The sequence below is a fragment of the Melospiza melodia genome, chromosome 12 (assembly GCF_035770615.1).
Source record: "Melospiza melodia melodia isolate bMelMel2 chromosome 12, bMelMel2.pri, whole genome shotgun sequence".
In the NCBI taxonomy this organism is placed as follows: Eukaryota; Metazoa; Chordata; class Aves; order Passeriformes; family Passerellidae; genus Melospiza; species Melospiza melodia.
The window spans coordinates 1,078,342-1,097,379 of NC_086205.1; the positions used below are offsets into that span (position 1 = coordinate 1,078,342).

General features: G+C 38.0%; 1 protein-coding gene across 1 annotated transcript; it reads right to left on the minus strand.

The window, feature by feature from the left end:
- Positions 1-1,218: 1,218 nt before the first annotated feature.
- LOC134423780 (synaptonemal complex protein 1-like) lies at positions 1,219-17,719 on the minus strand (the record flags this gene model as incomplete). Its single annotated transcript, XM_063167157.1, is given in 26 exon segments — positions 1,219-1,266; positions 1,704-1,778; positions 3,275-3,367; positions 4,030-4,140; positions 4,716-4,832; positions 5,670-5,732; positions 6,400-6,464; positions 6,780-6,834; positions 7,305-7,395; positions 8,048-8,118; positions 8,386-8,503; positions 8,995-9,098; positions 9,455-9,477; positions 9,480-9,544; positions 10,119-10,204; positions 11,129-11,204; positions 11,646-11,830; positions 11,967-12,061; positions 12,576-12,684; positions 13,134-13,207; positions 13,774-13,843; positions 14,232-14,290; positions 15,720-15,793; positions 15,959-16,026; positions 16,432-16,596; positions 17,705-17,719. Coding segments are annotated over 26 exon segments (2,175 nt in total), but the record flags the coding sequence as incomplete, so codon positions are not given.
- Positions 17,720-19,038: the final 1,319 nt, after the last annotated feature.

The following is a 19,038-nucleotide window of genomic DNA, read 5'->3' on the forward strand; positions in this document are numbered from 1 at the left end:
AAAATGTTTCTCTTTTTAGATTATATTTTATGGGGTAAGTATGGAATCTAAAGCCAAATCAGGACCCAGTTTACAGTCTGAGTGTCCCAGAATTCACCTGAGAGAAATGGTGGAACTCTGATCTTTCCATCCAAACATGAAGCAAAGACCCAAACAAAGTGGGGTGGGGTGGAAATATCATTTTTTATATTATTTTTGTTGCCAAATGAGGAGAATGAAGGGGAAGCTATGGAAGAGCTGAGTTTCATGGCACATTGTATTTAAGTTCTCCGTGCTTATCTGCAGAAATTCAGGTTATTCTGAACTGTAGCCACTACATTGGACTCTATCAAACATCAAAGAAAATGGGAACAAACAAAACTGCAGGAAAAGGCTTCCAGAGAAAGCTTGACAGCTACATCAAGATTGGTGTTATTTAAAATAGTCTTTTCACTAGAAGTGAAACTGAGAAGCATTGAATGGTCCAGTGCAGTCCTTTTTTAGACAGATAACGTCAAAATGGTCCTGGATTCCATTGTTCCAATGTGAAAACCACAAGTGAACTCCTGACAGGGAAGAAGGGTGAGTTCTGCAGTCAGGACTACTTTGATACTTTGACCATTTTTACAGCTGTATCAGCTTTTTTCTCTTCCATAGAGGAAAAGTGCCTTTACAAATGGACACTTTTAAAGACTAAGTAAATCAGTTCTAGAGACATTAAAAAATCAACAACTGAGCAAGAAAAATTACACACTGGGAGAGCCCTTCCAGAAACTGCTGTCTAATATCTCCATGGAATGGTGTGACTCTTTAAAATCCCTTCTTATCCCAGGGGGAAAAAAATCATCTACAGAGAAGTAAGAAATATAGGCAGAAAAACGCAACAAGAAAAATTCACTGTTAGGAGTTACAAAACTTCAATGTTGGACTGCCCAAGAGGCTTCCTGTACTGAAGGAGGCATTTTTTATTTTTATTTTAATTTTTGTTTATTTCAGGAATATAATTTGGAGATTTTCTATTTTTACATGAATAGATTCACTGTATAGATCTAAACAAGGTTTAGGAGTCAGGAACATAAATTTGTATTTTCTATAATTTAAAAAGATTGAAGTCAAAAGCATTCCAGTGTCTTTTGTTGAATGCAAATAAATTCTCATGGCACTTCAATTGATTCTACAAATATAAATATTACCAAATTTTAGAAGCAATTAAAAAGTTAAAGTTACCTTGTGTTTCTTTTCACTGTCAGGAATCACACTGCCAGAGTGCTCTTTTACAAGATTCTCCTACAAAAGAGTTATGTGACAGCAAGGAAATATTGATTTGAATTCAGTTGTTAAAAATCTTCTTGGTGCAATTACAGAGCACAGTCTACAATCGCAGACTGCTACAAAGTTCACACAAAAATATGACCAGGTTTGGTACAACCCCAGCAAGCAAAAGTCACTGAAAAACTTTACAGTTTAGGGAACGTTTTTGCTTTAGCTAGTTAAAATTAACTAAAATAAAGGAGAGTTTTGCTTTGTTGTTTGTTTATTTGTATGTAATCTATAATCACAGACTGTTACAAAGTTCACACAAATACATGACCAGATTTAGCACAACCCCAGCATTCCAAAGTCACTGTTTTTCTGTTCAGTTTCATTTCTTACCCAGCTTCTCCCACAGCACAAGCCCAGGCCACACCTGTCACCCCCAGTGCTCAGGGAATAAAAAACTCCACCTTTTCTTCCATTTCTGCTCTCAGTTGTTCCTTAAGGGAGGACAGTTCCCGTTTCAAACATGACAGCTCATTTTCCTACAAACCATTAAATAAAGGACAGGGTTAACTCTGCACAGCCCAGAAAAAGGAAAACAGTCCCAAGTGAGGCAGTAATTAACAGGGACACTCAATAGATACACAAGATAATTCTATTTGCTTTTCAGCCCTATACTTGAAGCTTTGCTTTAGCTTGTTTAACAAAGACTGAAGCACTGTAAGAAACAGGTACTTGATCAGAAGTGTTCAAGGTAATACCTTAAAACCCTTGGGAGAGCAGGGGTGAGAGGGCACAATCTAAATATTTAAAACAAACGTTTGCTATTCAAAGTGGGAAGTCAGAACATGACACTACCTGGAGGAGCAGACAAAAACACACTGCTACTGCAATTTATTTTTAGAAACATTTCGAGTTTTTAGTGCCCAGAATAAGATCTGTTGCAGCAGGTTGGGTGGGACTGCTACTGGTAAAAATTCAAACCACACTGGAAGAGTTCCCAGAGAATGTCTCTGGTGAGAAGACCCCAGAGCACAGCAGGAAAAGAAACTCTCTAAGCAAACTGAAAAAAGATCTTTAGAAGTCACAAACTGACTGAACATCATATCTTTTGTCTCTCTGTGCTGTTGGTGGGCAAGAGGGAGGGATTGGAAAAAAAGGTGTTTTAAGGATTTTTTAAAATTCTTATTACTCACTTTTAAGTCTATTAATAATTTTTTATACTATTTATTTTGAATTTGCTTTACGCTCAAAGTGTTTTTCTTCTAATCCTTATCTCAACTCAGTCCTTGAATATTTCTTTCCCCTTCTCTGCTTAACAATAGCAGAGAAAAATGAGTAAATGTTTTTTTTTGTGTGTGCCTGCACTTAGCCAGTATAAAACCCCTACACAAGGACATCAGCCCCTTCACTGAATTATTGACTGTTATAAATGGAACTCTGCAACGAGTTAAGTTGCCCAATTGGAATTTATTAATTACAGCAAGCATAGGTAATAAGCAAATCAGCGCTGGGCGACAGGGGAGTTGTGGGGAGTCCAACTCCACCAACTGCCGCACCCAGTATCTCACAAGTTCCCTTTTTATACTAGTCCATTTCCGTAGACATGTTCTTCCCTTGGCTCATGCTCCAATTGTTGCTAGGGGGTCGTCTTCTACCCTCTGGTGGTCGCTGGATGAAGGCTTGAAGTCTTCCTCAGGCTTGTACTCTTGACCTCGGAGCTCTTGCCTTCCTTATATGGGGTGGTGTTTGGCTGGTTTCTGTTTCTCGGCTAGCTCTTCTTAGTTCCTAAAACCTTAGCCTTTCGCATGGTTAGTGTTTGCGCAATACATGGTTGAATTTAGCAAACAATAGTAACTTGATATATATTATTTTTAGGTTATGCGGTTATGTATTTCTTAATCATATGGTTGACCATGTATCTCTTAATCACAATCATACGGGGCTGACCATGTATTTCTCAATCACATGATTGTCTATATCGGGGTTTAGTGAACAGGGCTATCCGTTACATTGACCATTGCAAAGTGCTCCTTACCAGTGCTCTTTCTGATGATAACTGCTTTTGCTGTTTCATTTTATATACTTTTAACTCTGCATCTTTTTCTTCAACTATTTTATCATATTCATTCTGTGGTAAAAAAAAACCAAACCAACAACAAACTCAAAACATGTGACTAAATGTTGCAATTATAGAGTTATCCAGTCTTTAAACATCATTTTTTCAAACCAGGCCCTTAAGATTCAGAAAGAAAAGATTCATTGATGCTTCTGCAGAAACTGTAAAACAGGAAATGCTCAATTCAAGTATTATTTTGTGGACTGGCAGAGAGTGCTTTATTTCTGTGCAGCAATATGTGCTCAACACTAAGCCAGCTGTGCTATCTTTATTAATGTACCTGCTAAAGATATTGCAAAATGAGGAATAGAAAGGTAAACTAAAATGTGTCAGGCTAAACTGCTGACGGTCACTAAGTAATCTCAGAGAGAGCCAAACTAATACTGAAAAATATTGCATTCACATGGTATCAAAGGAAGCCTGAATTGAAAAAAATCTAAAAATCCCAGAAGTTTAGATGAATGGAATTTATTTGCCCATAGGAATGTGTTCATAATCTTCAAATGAATTTGATTTTAGATGATGCAAAGTGCAGCATGTGTTCAGCTTCCTTTTCCCAGACTCAGGCCTGTTTCTGCTTTTGAAAGGTCATTAACGTGGTGCCACAAGTTATAAACATGGTATTGACATGGTATCACCCATTGCAAACCACACCAAGCAGGAAAATCTCTGACCTTGTGCTTTTCCATTAGTGCCACCATCTCAGTTATCTTGTGCTGACATCTGGCATCAGTTTCTCTCCGTATCATTGCAGTTTCATCACAAAGCAACCTCATCTTTTCTACCTGTCAGTAATAAATTGCATCTCATTCATCAACATAACAATATAAATTTTTTTAAATCTTAATTTCTTCTTCCCCCTGTGGGTGCAAAGTTTGCAGTCCCACTTGGGCTTCATTTGCTTTTAAGATCCCTTTCCAATCCCTCATCTTTTCTGCAGATTGTTAACATGGGCAAGATCAAAGGTACAGCCATGGCAGGCAAGCTCACTGCAAACCAAAAGGCCATTTCAAGCACTCTGCCCTAACATTTCTTAGCATTGCCATCAAAAAAGTGGGGGCGGAAAAGTCCTAATGTGGGAGACGTTATAATCTAATTTAATTGTGCTGACTTTATACCAAGGGTGGAATTTCTTTGCACTATATCTTGAAAGAAAGAATTTTTAATGGAGTTCTTATTTTAAAGATATTTTCAAATACTCCAACGTAAGAACCAAATGTACTAAAGCTTTGCTCACAGCCAAACACAACAAGTTCCATTTATATCTGAAATGTAAGAACAAGGACTCCTGCCAATAAAGCTTCATAAAAACATTTTAAATTAAAAAAAAAATTAGATTGTAAAAATTAACACCTCTCACCTCTTCACAAAGTATATTTTAATTTACTTTTCTTGTTTCTATGTCTTTTTGATAGATGTCAACTTCTTCCTTGTGTTGCTTGTTCATATTTTCCTTGTCTAACTGCAATTTATTCACCTTTTGAGAATGCAGAATTGCTGCTGTTATTTGTTTAGGAATTACTATGTTGATGATTTATCTTATCTCTTATTTTTCAGCACAAATACTCTGTTACTTTTCAGGCATATGATTAAAGTGTTTGCTATTTAGAAGTTCACCTTTTTTTTTAATAAAGAGTTGAACTTTGGCCTGAAGTGAGTTAGAAAATACTCAAAGGAACAATGGCAACAGCACAATGGGGAAGACTGCCCTAAGCAGTCACCCTAAATGCTGTGAATGCCTCAGAAAAAAACAAATACAGATGGAGATTTTATTCCCTCTCTTGTAAATCTGTATCAGATTTTCACAGGTTTTATGGTACATTTTCTCCCAGCTGTGCATTTTGATTACAGTTTTTCCCTTTTAAGTTTATCATATGAATATCCTCAAAAAAGTCCACTTTTCTTCAAGTGCAGTACCCAAAGCTGGACACAATATTCCCATCAGAGGGATTGCCACTGCAGAACACATTTAAAGAACAGCCTAAAAAGAGTAATATATATTTATATATGTCTTTTAAATGCTTTTCTGTTACAATGAGGTTGCTGAACCCTGTTCAGTCCACTATCAACAAAAGAAAGGAACAGATTTGAAACATCATTAATTGCAATGTGAATCCATCTCTTAAATGTCCAATAGTCAGTGTCCAATGATTACAAATGGAAGCATCTTCTAAAAACTATGAGCTCATTCCTGCAAAGTCTGTATCCCAGATCCAAAAACCAGCTCAGAATGTATTTAACAAGTATTATCATTATTTACAGTGGGACTTAAAAACACTCACCTCATCTTCTACATGATGTTATTTAAACCTACCTTCTCTTCATAAGTATTGCTTTTCTTGCTTTCTGCAATAATTTTCTTCTTCAGCACCTTATTCTGTTGAAATAAAACAAAACAAGCATTGTACCTTAACAAGTTATAGAATTATGTCATGGTTTAACTGCATCAAGAAATTCCAGCTTTCATCAGGCAAATAACTCTCAGCTGTTGTGCAGCTCAGGTTCCAGAACAATTTTTCAAACAAATGAATGTTCAGCTAATTTCTGTGATAATTACTGTTTCTTCATGACCTTCAGAAAGGCTCCTCCTGAGCAGCAGCAGGGAATAACAAATGAGGTGCAGAATGGGAATTAAAACTAAGATGCTGCTGACAGAAGGTGTGAAGATGTCATGACCAAAAATACAAGTTATTTATTTTTACAGTGAAGTTACTACAGTTTGTGCCAGTGCAGAATTCTTTTCTACTAGTGGTAACTGAGATACTCATACAAGTACATAAATAACACTATGCACTAAATGAAATAGAGTAGAAGTTTATTAAAGATATTATTTTTGTAATTGCTCTTTTCAAATTAAGGCTCATTTAACAAATCAAGTGATTCCAAAGCTGACTCCCTAGTTTGCTCAGGGTTAGGATAAGAAAGGAGAATTTTTAAATTAAATAGGTCTATCTAAAGACATCACAGCAGACACAAACCTGCTGAAAAGGCAACCCAAAGTATAATGTGTTTATGTATTTGTGACATTTAAAATCTCTACACACCTCCTGCTGCAACTCTTCAATGCATTTGGTTTTATTTTCCACCGGTTTCTTTAAATTATTCATCTGAAAGAGATATTTCAGACATGAATTAGTAAGTTCTACAAATGGCTCCCTATGTGAGCAATTCCTGTAAATGTTCTCAAACCTGCCCTTGCACCAGTCTGGTTTGTTCCAATGGGACTGAAACACCAGCTGACATGTCAGAATAATCAGAGTTTTAGCCATAAAGTACCACAAGATGTTAATTAATAAAAGTGAACCAGTTCCTTAGTGGTTAGAGACTCAAGAAAGAAGAAGAAAAAAACCCCAGGATCTTCACAATTTAAAAAATGCACTTGTATCAAGTTCCCTACATCCATGAAAAAATGAATTTTCCCAATTATTTTCTAGAATCTTCAATGGCTTTTCCTTTCTGGAAATTTCATTTTCAGTACTCTTAACCAGAAATGACAATTGTAAATCTTAGACGTGTACAATGAAATTTTGAAATCCATTCTAATGCTCAAAACCCCAGGTTGCTTTGAACCAATAGAAAGAAAAGTAAAAATGTTTGAATCTATTTAAGCTCAAACTCATACTACATAAAAAAAGCTAATCCAGAGCCCATCCACCACTGAGTGGGTATATGAAAAACAGAAAAGCAGGTTCTCTGTTTGCCTGAAAACAAACAAATAAATCTTTAATATTAAACTTCCAGCACAGAGTGAACATCCCAGTGGCTGTGCTTGTCTTTTGAAATACCAGGGCTCACATGGGGACACACAAGGGCACAGCTGGCAGCAGCTGGGAAAGAAGAAACCTCTGGCAGAGATCACATCCCCCAGGCAGAGCTTTGCAGAAAAACCCCAACAAAGATTTTACATTGAATGCTGCCCTGCAGGTTCTGTAAGATATTTTCCTGACACATGACATACATTTTCTTCTCTGTCATCCAGTGTACTTTTCAACTCTTCACCTGTCTTTGCCATTTTCTCCTTCAAAGACTCCAGTTCATTTCTAAGTGCCAAATTAACAAGCATTAGTAAATTTTTACATATTGCCTTTAACTTATTTTCAGTACTTCTAATAAACCCATATTTTATTTTCTAAAAAAGAGCTTCTAATATTGATGGGAACTTCATAAGCTGCTCAATGAAAATGTTCTTAAAATGCAGCAACAGGCCCAGTAAGTCAATATGTGAACTGTCCATACTTCTTTTAAGTAGGAAAAGATGTTCCAGGAACCCAAGGAAGATACATCCTGACCTGGACTATTGCAATGCAGCTGTGAAACATGGGAGCTGCCTGTCTGTTGAACTGGGGAGGATACAGAGAGTAACTCTGATCCAGTTTTGCCTTGTCACATTTCATCCATAACCTTCAGCTTCCATTTGAATTTCCTTCACACCTGAGATGTCTAATGCAAAACAAGACAGCTCCTACTATGGAATACAAAACGATGGCCAACATTGTTCCTGCAGCAATTGGTATTTCTAATCTGAGAATATTTCTACTTGGCCAACAGCAATTCTGAATAGTTTCTGTTTAGCTATGTAATCTAGAAAAACTTTAATCAAAAAAATCCCAGAAAGCAGCATTTGAACATAACCAACTATTTGAGTCTACTTCCTTAAACAATATCAAATATTATTAATATTTTTTTACTTGCCTTAGCTGGCTATTTGCCTCTTCTAGATTTTCAACTAACTGCTTTGTATTTTCTTCTTCTTTCTTACTATCCTAAATAAAGACCCATGTGTCAGCAAAGAAATAAAATTCAAAGTGACTTCTTAAAAAATTCAAAGACATCCAAAGCACACAGACCTGCCTTGTTCACAAGTGTAAATACACTTCCATTCCAATTCAAACACAAAAAATAGCTCAGGTACTCTACAGACCCAAGTCATGTTGCAGCTCATCATCTAATTTGTGAAACTGAGTCATTTGTCAAATTGATTATTGACTCAAATTGAGTCCTTTCAAGAAAGCTGGAAGTTTACAACTGGCCTCTTGTTGTTCTTGCAGCTTCTGGAGTTCTGCAGCCACAGCATTTTTCTCTTGTGCTGTTTGTTCTTTCTCTAGTGAAAGCTTACTGAGATACACTGTTAGCTGTTCATTCTTTAACCTAATTTAAAACAAATGGCCAAGAGGAATAAGAGGATGCATTTTGAAATCTCCTTTTAAATAAACATACCCATTATCAAGTGTTATTCCATGCTGAAAGAAGTCCAGGCCTTTATCTACAAATATAAGCTTTGCAGCAGAGCCAGAGAGAGATGTAAAAAGGTGACAGAAGAAGGAAAGAAAATCAAAGTCAACTTTTATATAAATATAATGGTTGGTGAAGATGATGTAATTCAAAGCAAGATTAGCAATGAATTCAGAAACTTTCTCTTCTTGTTAAATAAGTCAGAGAGATATGGAACAACTACATATGCCATAGAATATATACAAATAGAGAAAGTGGAATTTAGAAATGTAAGTATATAATTAATGTCATATATGTGGTTCAAAACTTTCATTAGAAAACAATCACAGTTCATTTCACTGTGTATTAAAGCAACTTCTATATTACACCAAAACTAATTCAATATTATATTTTCAAAATGGTCATACCCCTCTTGTTCAAGATCTGTTTTCAGAGTCACAAGCTGCTTTAAATAATCTTGTTCCTTCTCAGCTGTACATGTCAGCTGTGCTTTCAAATCCTGCAATTCTTTCTGCAAAATGAAAAGGAAGAGTTTTCAGTATCCATGTGCAAACTCCAACTGCTGGAGGTTTTTAGACGTGAGCTAAGAGCACAAGGCTCTCAGAAGAACCCAACAACATCCATGCCATGGATTATCCAGATTGGATCTTTCCAGTCTCTGCTGGGATCTGGAAGTGGTGTGAGACAGTGAACTGTGACACCGGTGCTGTTCATGTCTGTCCCCTGCTGTGAGTTCCATTACCTGGGCTGCACAATTAGGGTGGGACCCTGCTCTGGGTGCTGTTTCTTATGTATAAACTTGAATCGAAGTCATGATGTGTAACTGCACTATTTCTAAAAACATGTTACTGTTGCCCTGCTTCAGACCTCTCTCATCTGGAGAGCATTTTCATTTCTCTCTCCACATTGCTCTGTCTCTGCAAATTTTCTACAGTAGCCTCAAGATTCTTCTTCAAAGTCCTCCCATTTGCCCATTTTAGAAAATGAGTGAAACTCAGTTCAGAACACTAAATGCACAGATTATAACAACAAGCAGACATGGTAAAATGCACACCTGATTTCACAATATCTTAACTTTAGCTGATATGGATTCTTGTTAGGCTTGTAAATATAAAATCATAATGAAAATAAACCTCTGTTAAGAGTGTATTTCATATAGCTTAGACTGCTGTGACAGAAAATGGGCCTGTGTCACAGCACAGCAGGGTTCACAGAGTCCAGAGCTAATTACCTTCCTGGAAGGAAGGAAAAATGGGAAAACTTTATATCCAGAGGGAGTGGCATTTGAATGGGCATGAACAAAAAGGAAATAACCAAAAATCTTGAGATGGAAAACCAAAAACATGGGAGACAAGAAAAACCAAAAGAACAGGAGACAAGGAAAACAGAGGCAATGAAGAAGTTCTTCAAAGAAAACACTGAAATTGTGTGTGAGAAAGTTTAGTAGAAATGTTCAGGTAGACTGGATGGAGTTTATTTAAGGCATTTAAGATACTTACAAAGCAAGAGGAATTTCATATGAAGAGCGAATGCCATGAGATTAATAAAATGAACATTTACCAGAGTTTCTGACAGCTCTTCAAGTTGCACTTCTTTATCACATTTTACTTTAGTCATCTCTTCTACAGCACATGAAATGTAAAATTATTGGAACAGAAATGATTTTTCATATTTAGCAGGCAGTATAAAACACCCTTTTGCAATACCCAGTTCTCAAAACTTGTTGAATTAAGTTAAGAAACTAATTTATGACTAATTTAAAAGCTAATTTATGACTTAATCTAAATATAGACTTGAAAAAATGATTCAGACATTAGAAAATCTATATCTGAAGAGAAACTAAATATTTATCTTAAATAAAATTTAGAGCCTATTATGTTTTCCACAAATATAGCTTCAAATAAACCATGGACTGTAAGAGTATTATCCAAGTATTGATGCACCTGCATTGTTCCAGAAAAAAAATCTGAACTGCTGAAGGTATCTCATGGATATGCTGGGAAAGGAAACCAGTTGTTACTAACTTCCAAATGGTTTCTATGTGCACTTGCACAGTTCCGGTATTTTTGCAAGTTCTCAACAGCAAGGCAGAGCTCTTACTCTGGGGACTAAGGAGCACATCCCTAGAAACCACAGATATCAAACTGATGATATTTAAAAACAACCCCTGCCAGCCAGCATGATTCCACTTCTAGCATGGGGAGGACACAGAAACCTCCATGGGAGGGTTTTATCTCTGCTGCAGAAGTCACTCTTGGCACCTGCAGTGCTGCTGCTCTGAGCTGCAAACCAAAATTACCTCCAGAGGAATTCATGCATGAATGGTCTGACTATTGGAGCTGTGCACAGCACTGCCCTGTGGCTGCTGCCAGCACCAATGAGCCCCAAAGAAAAGGGATCAGCTGAGTAAAAATAAATCCAGGCATTCCTGACAGGTACAGGCACTGTAAAACCATTTCTCCAACTACCAGAGACAGTCCATTTCCAGACAACAGCAGAAAACATTTTTATTACTGCCCAGCTCATTTTCTGCCTTTCCACAAGCCTTTCCAGTTCAGCAGATTTATTCCGGAGCTCCAAGATAAGCAGCTTTGAGTCTTCAGAAATCTTCAGATTTCTTTAATCTAAGAAAATGGTAAATTAAAAATCCCAAATGTAGAGTACAAAGCACTGCATTTGAAACTTACAGGACAATAAGACAAAGTCTTACCACAAGCACTTTAAGAACATTTACCTTTCAACAGGCAGATGAGATATCTGCCTGCAACACACATCAAATTTCACTTTTACAACCTCAGAACAGCAGACATAAAAGTAAACAAATATATACCTACCTTTAAGAAATCTGTATTTCTTAAAGACAGAATTATGAAAGTTGAAGGGGACAAAAATTTACTTTTTATACAGTATCAACTATCACAAACAACAAAAAAATTACATTAAGTTCTCTGCATTTAGACCACTGTGTGAAAAAAACCTCCAAATTTCAGCTTCATTTCCAGTTGTTCTTGATTTTGTCATAGACTGCAACCTGTAAGATCACTCCTGGAATTTAAACTCATTAATTTGCCTATTTTGCAAGCTTTTCAAATTGGCAACAGAAGTCTCAAACTCCTCTGTCAGGGCCGCAAGCAAAGCCTTCATTTTTTTACATTCTTCCTCCTGCTCTTCCTTTTCTCCAGTGACCTGAATTAATGTCTTCACTGTAGTCCGGAATTCAGTTTCCAAGTTCTTCTGAGCAACCTTCAAGACATGATATCATTTCTAAACATGTTTTGCAACAAACAGCTACAGCTGTTTCATGTCCAAAGTATCCATAATTACTTATGCAAATACTCATCTAATCTATTTCTACTGTAAAACTATAAGCAAGGGGTACCTCTGCCTTTTGCAATGAAATTTTAGCCTCTTCCAGCTCTGCCCTCAAATGTTCTTTACTGCCCTAGGATTCCTTTAACATTTCTTCATTATGTACTAAACAAAAAAAGATGTTTGTATTTTAAAAAATAGGATATTTACTAAAAAATGCTGCCAAAAATGGAAAATTACATACATTTAAAGAATGTAACAAAGACCAATGGTACTGACATCATATACTATAAAATAATATATAAAATTTGAATATAGATGGCTTAAAAGTATTGGCAATCAAGTTCTGAAAAGTAAGTTCCCTCAGTGTCATCTGCCTGACTGTACATTTGCAAAACTGAAGCAACATATTTTCCCCTTGCAATTTTCAAAAGCTCTCACTGCTTGACTCACCCTAAAAACTGCCCTGCCAGTCCTGCTCCCACATGAGCAGCTCCAAACAAAAATAAGGCCTTCAAGGCCCCAAAATTCTCCTGCCAACCAGCAACTGAATAAGACTATCATGACCCTGTTTCCTGTGCTTCTATAAACAATTACATATAATAAATAAACAATTATAAACAATTACATTTCAATTCTATAAACAATTCCATTTAAACACAGCAAGCAGAACTCTTACATTTTGCTTCCATTAAGTCAGCAATCTTATTTTGTGACATCTGCAGCTGAGCCTCGATGTCTTTTATGACATCATCTTTTTCATCTCTCTGTATGGTAAGAGCTGAAATCTAGAAAAATGCAAGAAATATCATCATGAAGTCTGGAAAAGGGAAAGATATTAATTTTCATTTGTACCCCAGGTATCATAAGCAGACATTTTGCTGTTCATTCAAGATAGACAGATAGATAGATAGATAGATAGATAGATAGATAGATAGATAGATAGATAGATAGATAGATAGATAGATAGATAATATTTGTCTAGATATAATCTTAGCCAAATATTGATCAAGTCACATTACTCTAAACAAAAAAGTTCTCCAATTCAAAATCAAACCATAAATTCCAGTAGAGTAAAGGGACTGAAACACCATTAAACTTAGCAGAATTTGACTTAAATGCAGCTTCAGATATTATTTTGTCTTTTTTACTAATACCCAGAAACACTTCTTGGCTCTTGCATTGCCCCTTTAGTCCCAAATAAAGCTCTACATCTTAGATGGTAAAATGAGCAAACCTGCTTTTCCTTTTGACTGACTTTCAGTTTGCAGTCTTTCTCAAACTTGTCCACTTTTTCTGCTTCTAGTTTTACTTTGGAGATACATAACATCCATAGTTAACATTCTAGCTGAAATATACTCCAAGTTCAATACAACTTCCACTTTAAGATTGCTTGGAATTGTACAGCTGTACCATTTGTTTCCCAAGAGTAATTGCTGAGGCAATGTTTGACTTTATAATCAAAATACAAACAGAAAAGAGCATGTGAGAATGAAACAGGAACATACCAGGCTATACATACAGAGAGAGAGCATTTAGATAAAGTTTCTGTAACTATACACTAGTGCATTATCATTTAAATAAACAAACTATGGGAAGTAAGTATTGATCTCTAGACTGTACTTCACAGACAAAACTTCAATTTTGGGTGATTGTTTGAGAAATGAAGTTCCAGCTTTGGCCCAGTGGAACAGCAACAGAAAGGGCCAGACAGTGACCAAAGGCAGCATGAATAAAAGAAGGGTCCCAGTGTCTCAGTGTGAGCTGCTCACCATTCCAGCACTTCACATCTGCCTGCCCTGACACTGCATGTGTAACACAAGCTATGAAGTACAAAACTGAGCCAGCTGCATAAACTCAATAAACAGAATTCTCACATTTGAAACTCATTTCCAATCTGTCGTTCTCTGCTTGCACACGAAGCTCTCCAAATGCCATTGTCATTCTCTAAACACAAAATTTAATATTTGAAGTTCAATACTGGAAACCCTGGAACTTCTCCAGGGGCTGCTGCCCACCTCAGCCATTCTGAGGAACCAGCAGGGAGATGAAACAGAGCCCAGAAAGAAGCCAGAAGCTGTGGCAGTGACCCAGCACTAAGCACACATCACCCAGATCACAGGATCTACATCCCACACACTGCTGCACCTTCTCCATTGAATGCGTTTGATATAACACAAAAATAATTCTTGAAAAGGGATTGAAAACCCAACTTCCTGCATCACACATGACATGATACCCACACAGGATGGATAAAAACAGTATCCCAACATAAACATGGAACTCAGCTCAGCTCACATAACTCACATTCCTTTCATCAAGCTTGCTCACTTACTTCTATGTTGCTGTAAAGTTCCTCATACAATTGTTTTGTTGCTTCCTTTTCCTGTTCATCTATCAAAGCAAGAACATATCAGAAACTTTTTCTTTTGGACAAGAATTCCAGCTGTCCAAGTGATTATACTTAATCATCATAATAAATTTTAAAATGAACATTAATTAATTTAAGGAATAATAAAAATTTAAAAGGAATAATAAAAATTTAAAAGGAATTATCAACTAATTGAATTATCAAAACATAAATAATTCTTATTTAATAAGTCATTATGAAACATGCTGCCAAAAGTTACAGAATCTAGGAAAAATGTTTATTTCAATGAAACATTAAGCAAGCTCAGCTTTTAAATTTCCTTCCTAAGATATTTTTTCTGTGAAAAGTGTAATTCTGCATCAGTTTATGTGACCATATTAATTATTATAGTATTAATGCTGTTTAATAATTATGTATCAAAACTGTTAGTATTTATAAACTGTAATCTAGGGTTTAGCACTGAATTTCTTCTTATCAGTAGATACCTATAACCACAGAGTTGTCATTATAAAATTGCAACAACACTCCATGTCCATATTTTCCTTCTTTCCTTTCACTTTTGTAATTGATACTATTTTTTCCTAAGAAAACAATTAAAAAGAGAACAGTAACAGAAACAGCTATCAAAAAAGAACAGTACATCTATATACAAGGGTTTCTAGAATTAAGGCTAAAAAGAAACAGACACTTCTTAAGTATCCAGGATCAAGTTAGTAAAATTCTGATGATTATAATACCAATTCTAAATTGCATATAAAGTAGGATTTCCAATCAAGAACATATTTTTAAAAACCTCAAGAATTTAAACTTCATTAAGTTATCCAACTGTCTTGGCTTGTTCAGTTTCATGAGAAGAATTCCAGTTACTCATTACACCTTGGGGTTAAGACCTTTTTTCCCCATAAATGTGCGATGACTGAAAACAGGAAATGTCAGCTCTGGAAATTTGTTCCAGAGTGCTGGGAATTCAGAGTAGATTCTACTGCCTAAAACCAGGCATGAAGTGTCACTTCCTACGTCTGAATATATTCCCAGAGTGTGGCTGGGACTGCAAAGCTTCGATGGGCTGAGCAGCCTTGAGGAACCCTGCCCTGCTCTGCAGTGGCTGCCAGTGCCAGTCGGGGCTGTGGGCACTGCCTCAAACCTGGAGCACTGTTTGGGCACCCAAAGAGCTCCCAGGCTGGCAACCTTGCAGCAAACAATTTCACTGCCTTCAAAAGCCCTCTGCATTTAGCACTACAAACCACAAGTCTGTTAGACCTGGGGCTTCACTTCCAATTTTGTGAGCCACTTAAAATTCATTTCTCATTCTGAGAGCCGCATCCAGTCGATCTCAACTGGAGAACTTCTCTGAACAGCACCAGAAATTTCTTCTTCTTTCGTCTGTTTGTGAATTTAGAGCAAGCTAGAAGCCCATTGACTCTGACAAATAAAAACTAAAAAATCATTTACATTTACTGGTCTTCTCTGTGAAGCGAGTGCAGGTTTCCTTGAGCAGATTACACAGATGCCTCGAAGCAGCAGCTCTAAGGGAGGGAAAAATATCATGTTTGCACAGGAGTGCACAGTGCTTTGTGCACCTAAGGAGTGACAATGGAAATGACCTTCAAAATTTAACAGCTACATAAAACTGCCCACATGGAAACTGATTATTTTCACCACAAAAATATATACTTGGTGCTATTACTCACTCTTTCAAGAGATCTTTATTTTCACATATCTCATCTTCCAGTTTCAAATGGAGTTTCTCATTTTCAAACTAATTTCATAGGGAACAAATGCAAAAAGACACTGTTACTGAAAAATTTATTAGAAATGCACTTTGACTTCTCAAATCCCTCATGAAAAAGTCATTTGGGGCATCAGTAGACAGAAGTCTGTTTTATCTGTATTACACGCTGAGTCACGTTTCTTGTTTTCTTTTTCATGAAAGATGCAATAATTAATGAACAATAATTTGCCAGCAAATGAGACACTTACAGGTATATTCTTCATACACACCCTCACACAGGACAGGTGCCTGCAACTTCTCAAAATAATCATTTTCTCAAGGCACAAACCAAACTGCAACAGTCTTTAATATTTAATTGTATCAATAATAGTGTCATATTGAATCAGGAAGCACTGAACTTCATCTATTCAATGTACACTATACAATACTGGCCTGCAGCTCTTGAATGGCTTTCTTCTGTGCTTCAATAATCTTTCTATTCTCTTGGAGTTTTCTTTCTTTCTGGTTTAGTTCTGATTCCACAGTCAGTTTCCACTGCTTGATCTGCTCAGCCTCTTTGTAGAGTTTTGAGAACAATTCATTTGTTGTTTCTGGATTCTATTAAAACAGGTTCCACAATTTAATCTCAAATATTATCCAATTAATAGTATATAATATCTAATTAATACTGCTGTAGATAATGTATTTATCTTTTAAAAACATCACAAGAGTTTATATATGATCAGGAGCCAAAGTTTAAATCTTTGTGCATCTTCTGTGTATGTATCAAAAGGCATTACAGAGCACATAGGAGAAACAAATACAATGAAATATCCCAAACCCCCTTCAGACATCACCAAATAGATGGGCTTAAAGACATGGATAACTGCAGTCCACCAAAATCAATAAAAGCTTTGCCAGAATTATCAGTGAAGCCAGAATTCCTTCTAGCAGGTTCTTCACCCCATTTCTGTCCTCTCCTTCTGACAGACACTGCTGAGTTAAGTAAAAGCAGCTTCAGAGACTTGGCCCAAGAGTACCTGTGATATTGCCATGGACACACACAGAATCACAGAATCACAGAATCACAGAATCACAGAATCACAGAATAATGAGGCTGGAAGAGACCTCTCAGATCATCGAGTCCAACCTATGCCCTGACACCGAGTGCCATGTCCAGGCTTTTTTTAACACATCCAGAGATGGTGATTCTACCACCTCCCTGGGAAGAGCATTCCAGTGCTTCATTATTCTTTTGGTGAAAATTTTTTCCTAATATCCAACCTACCCCTTCCCTGCTGTCTCTTGAGACTGTGTCCTCTGGTTCTCTTAGTGCTGCCCTGCGGAAGAGACCAACCCCACCTGGCTCCAACCTCCCTGCAGGAAGCTGCAGAGAGCAATAAGGTCACCCCTAAGCCTCCTCTTCTCCAGGCTAAACAGCCCCAGCTCCTTCAAACATTCCTCACAGGGCTTGTGTTCCAAACCCCTCACCAGCCTTGCTGCCCTCCTCTGGATGTGCTCCAGCATCCCAACGTCCTTCCTAAGCTGAGGGCCCAGAAACACTGCTGGCTCACGTTCAACCGGCTGTCACCAGCACCCCAGGGCCCTTTCTGCCTGAGCACTGTCCAGCCACACTGGACAGAAGAAGACCTCTGTTCCCAGAGATGAAGATGATCTCAGATAAAGAGAACCTTTGCTCTTGAACAGCTCATCCTTAAAATAGTACCCCATAACTTGACATGGTCCATAAACCCAGCTGTGGGAAAAGCTGTGGAAAAGATGGGAGGGACTTCACAATTGCCGATTTCTGGGGTGGCTGCTATTCGTGAAAATTAGAAGCCATGAGAGAACTGTTTTTTGGTGGAGCAGTTTCCAGTGAACAAGAGGGCCTTCTCTCTCTAAGTGAATTGTAGAAAGACTATTCTAGAAGTGCTAAACAGACTGAATTGTTTCTGTGCATTGGGAGTTGGAAAGAAAAGGTTGTGGGGGGAGGAGAAGTGTTCTAAAAGTTTTATTCTGATTCTCATTACTCTTTCTTTTAGTTACTGTTAATAAAGCTTTCTTTATATCCTTTTTAAGTTTTGAGCCTGCTTTGCCTTCCTCCTTGTCCTATCTCACTGCAGCAAATGAGTAAGTATATTCGAGTGGGTGCTCTGGTGTTTGGCCAGCACTGAAACCCACCACGTTAATAGGTGAGTTGGCTGGGAAATCTCAGACTGAGATGGGTCAGGGCCCTGGGACCCCACAGTCACCCCTCCCCTCTTTCTTCTGCAGCTGCCAGGAAACACCAGGAAATGTGAGTGGGAGGCTCAAACCACACACTCCCCTTTTACCCCAACCCCCAAGCCCTCTCATCCCCTCCCCCACATTCCCTTTATTCCCTCAGGGCCCCCCTGGATCCTCCGGCCCCCCCAGAGGAGGGGGAGGTGCTGTACACCCACGTCGTGGTCACCAAGAGAGCAGGGGGTGAGTACGGGGGGGGGGGGGAACACACGCAGAGGGACACGTCACCCACGAGTGTCACCCCACCCAGATCCCACTGCCCGTGTCTCTCACAGCGTCCCCCCGTGCCACCACCCTCCAGGATCCCCGGGTGACCTACGGGAGCTGTCAGACCCCAGGGGAACCCGGTGACATCTACGGGAATGTGCTGTGACACTGGGAGGAACTGGGGGGCACTGGGGGTCCCCACCCATGGGCACCAACGCATGTGTGTGCTGCCACTAAAAACTGCGCCTCTCCTTCCCCGTGGAGGCACAAATATTCCAAAGGGCTGAGAGAAGAACAATTTCCTGAAACAGCAACAAGACAGAATAAAACCAACAGCAACACTGTTCAGAGTCTAAATTGTCACAAAAGGAACAGTTTCCAGGGATATCCACCAAAAAGGAACAAATTCTAGATATTTTCCCCAGCACATTTCCTCCACCAGACGAACCTTGCAGGGCACTGAATCTTCCTTGCTCTCATGGTCCAAGTGGCCTTCAGGAGCCTCTGGATTCTCTGCTCCCCTGTTCCAAACCCCTCCTCTGCCATATTCCCCACACTAGGATGTCCCAA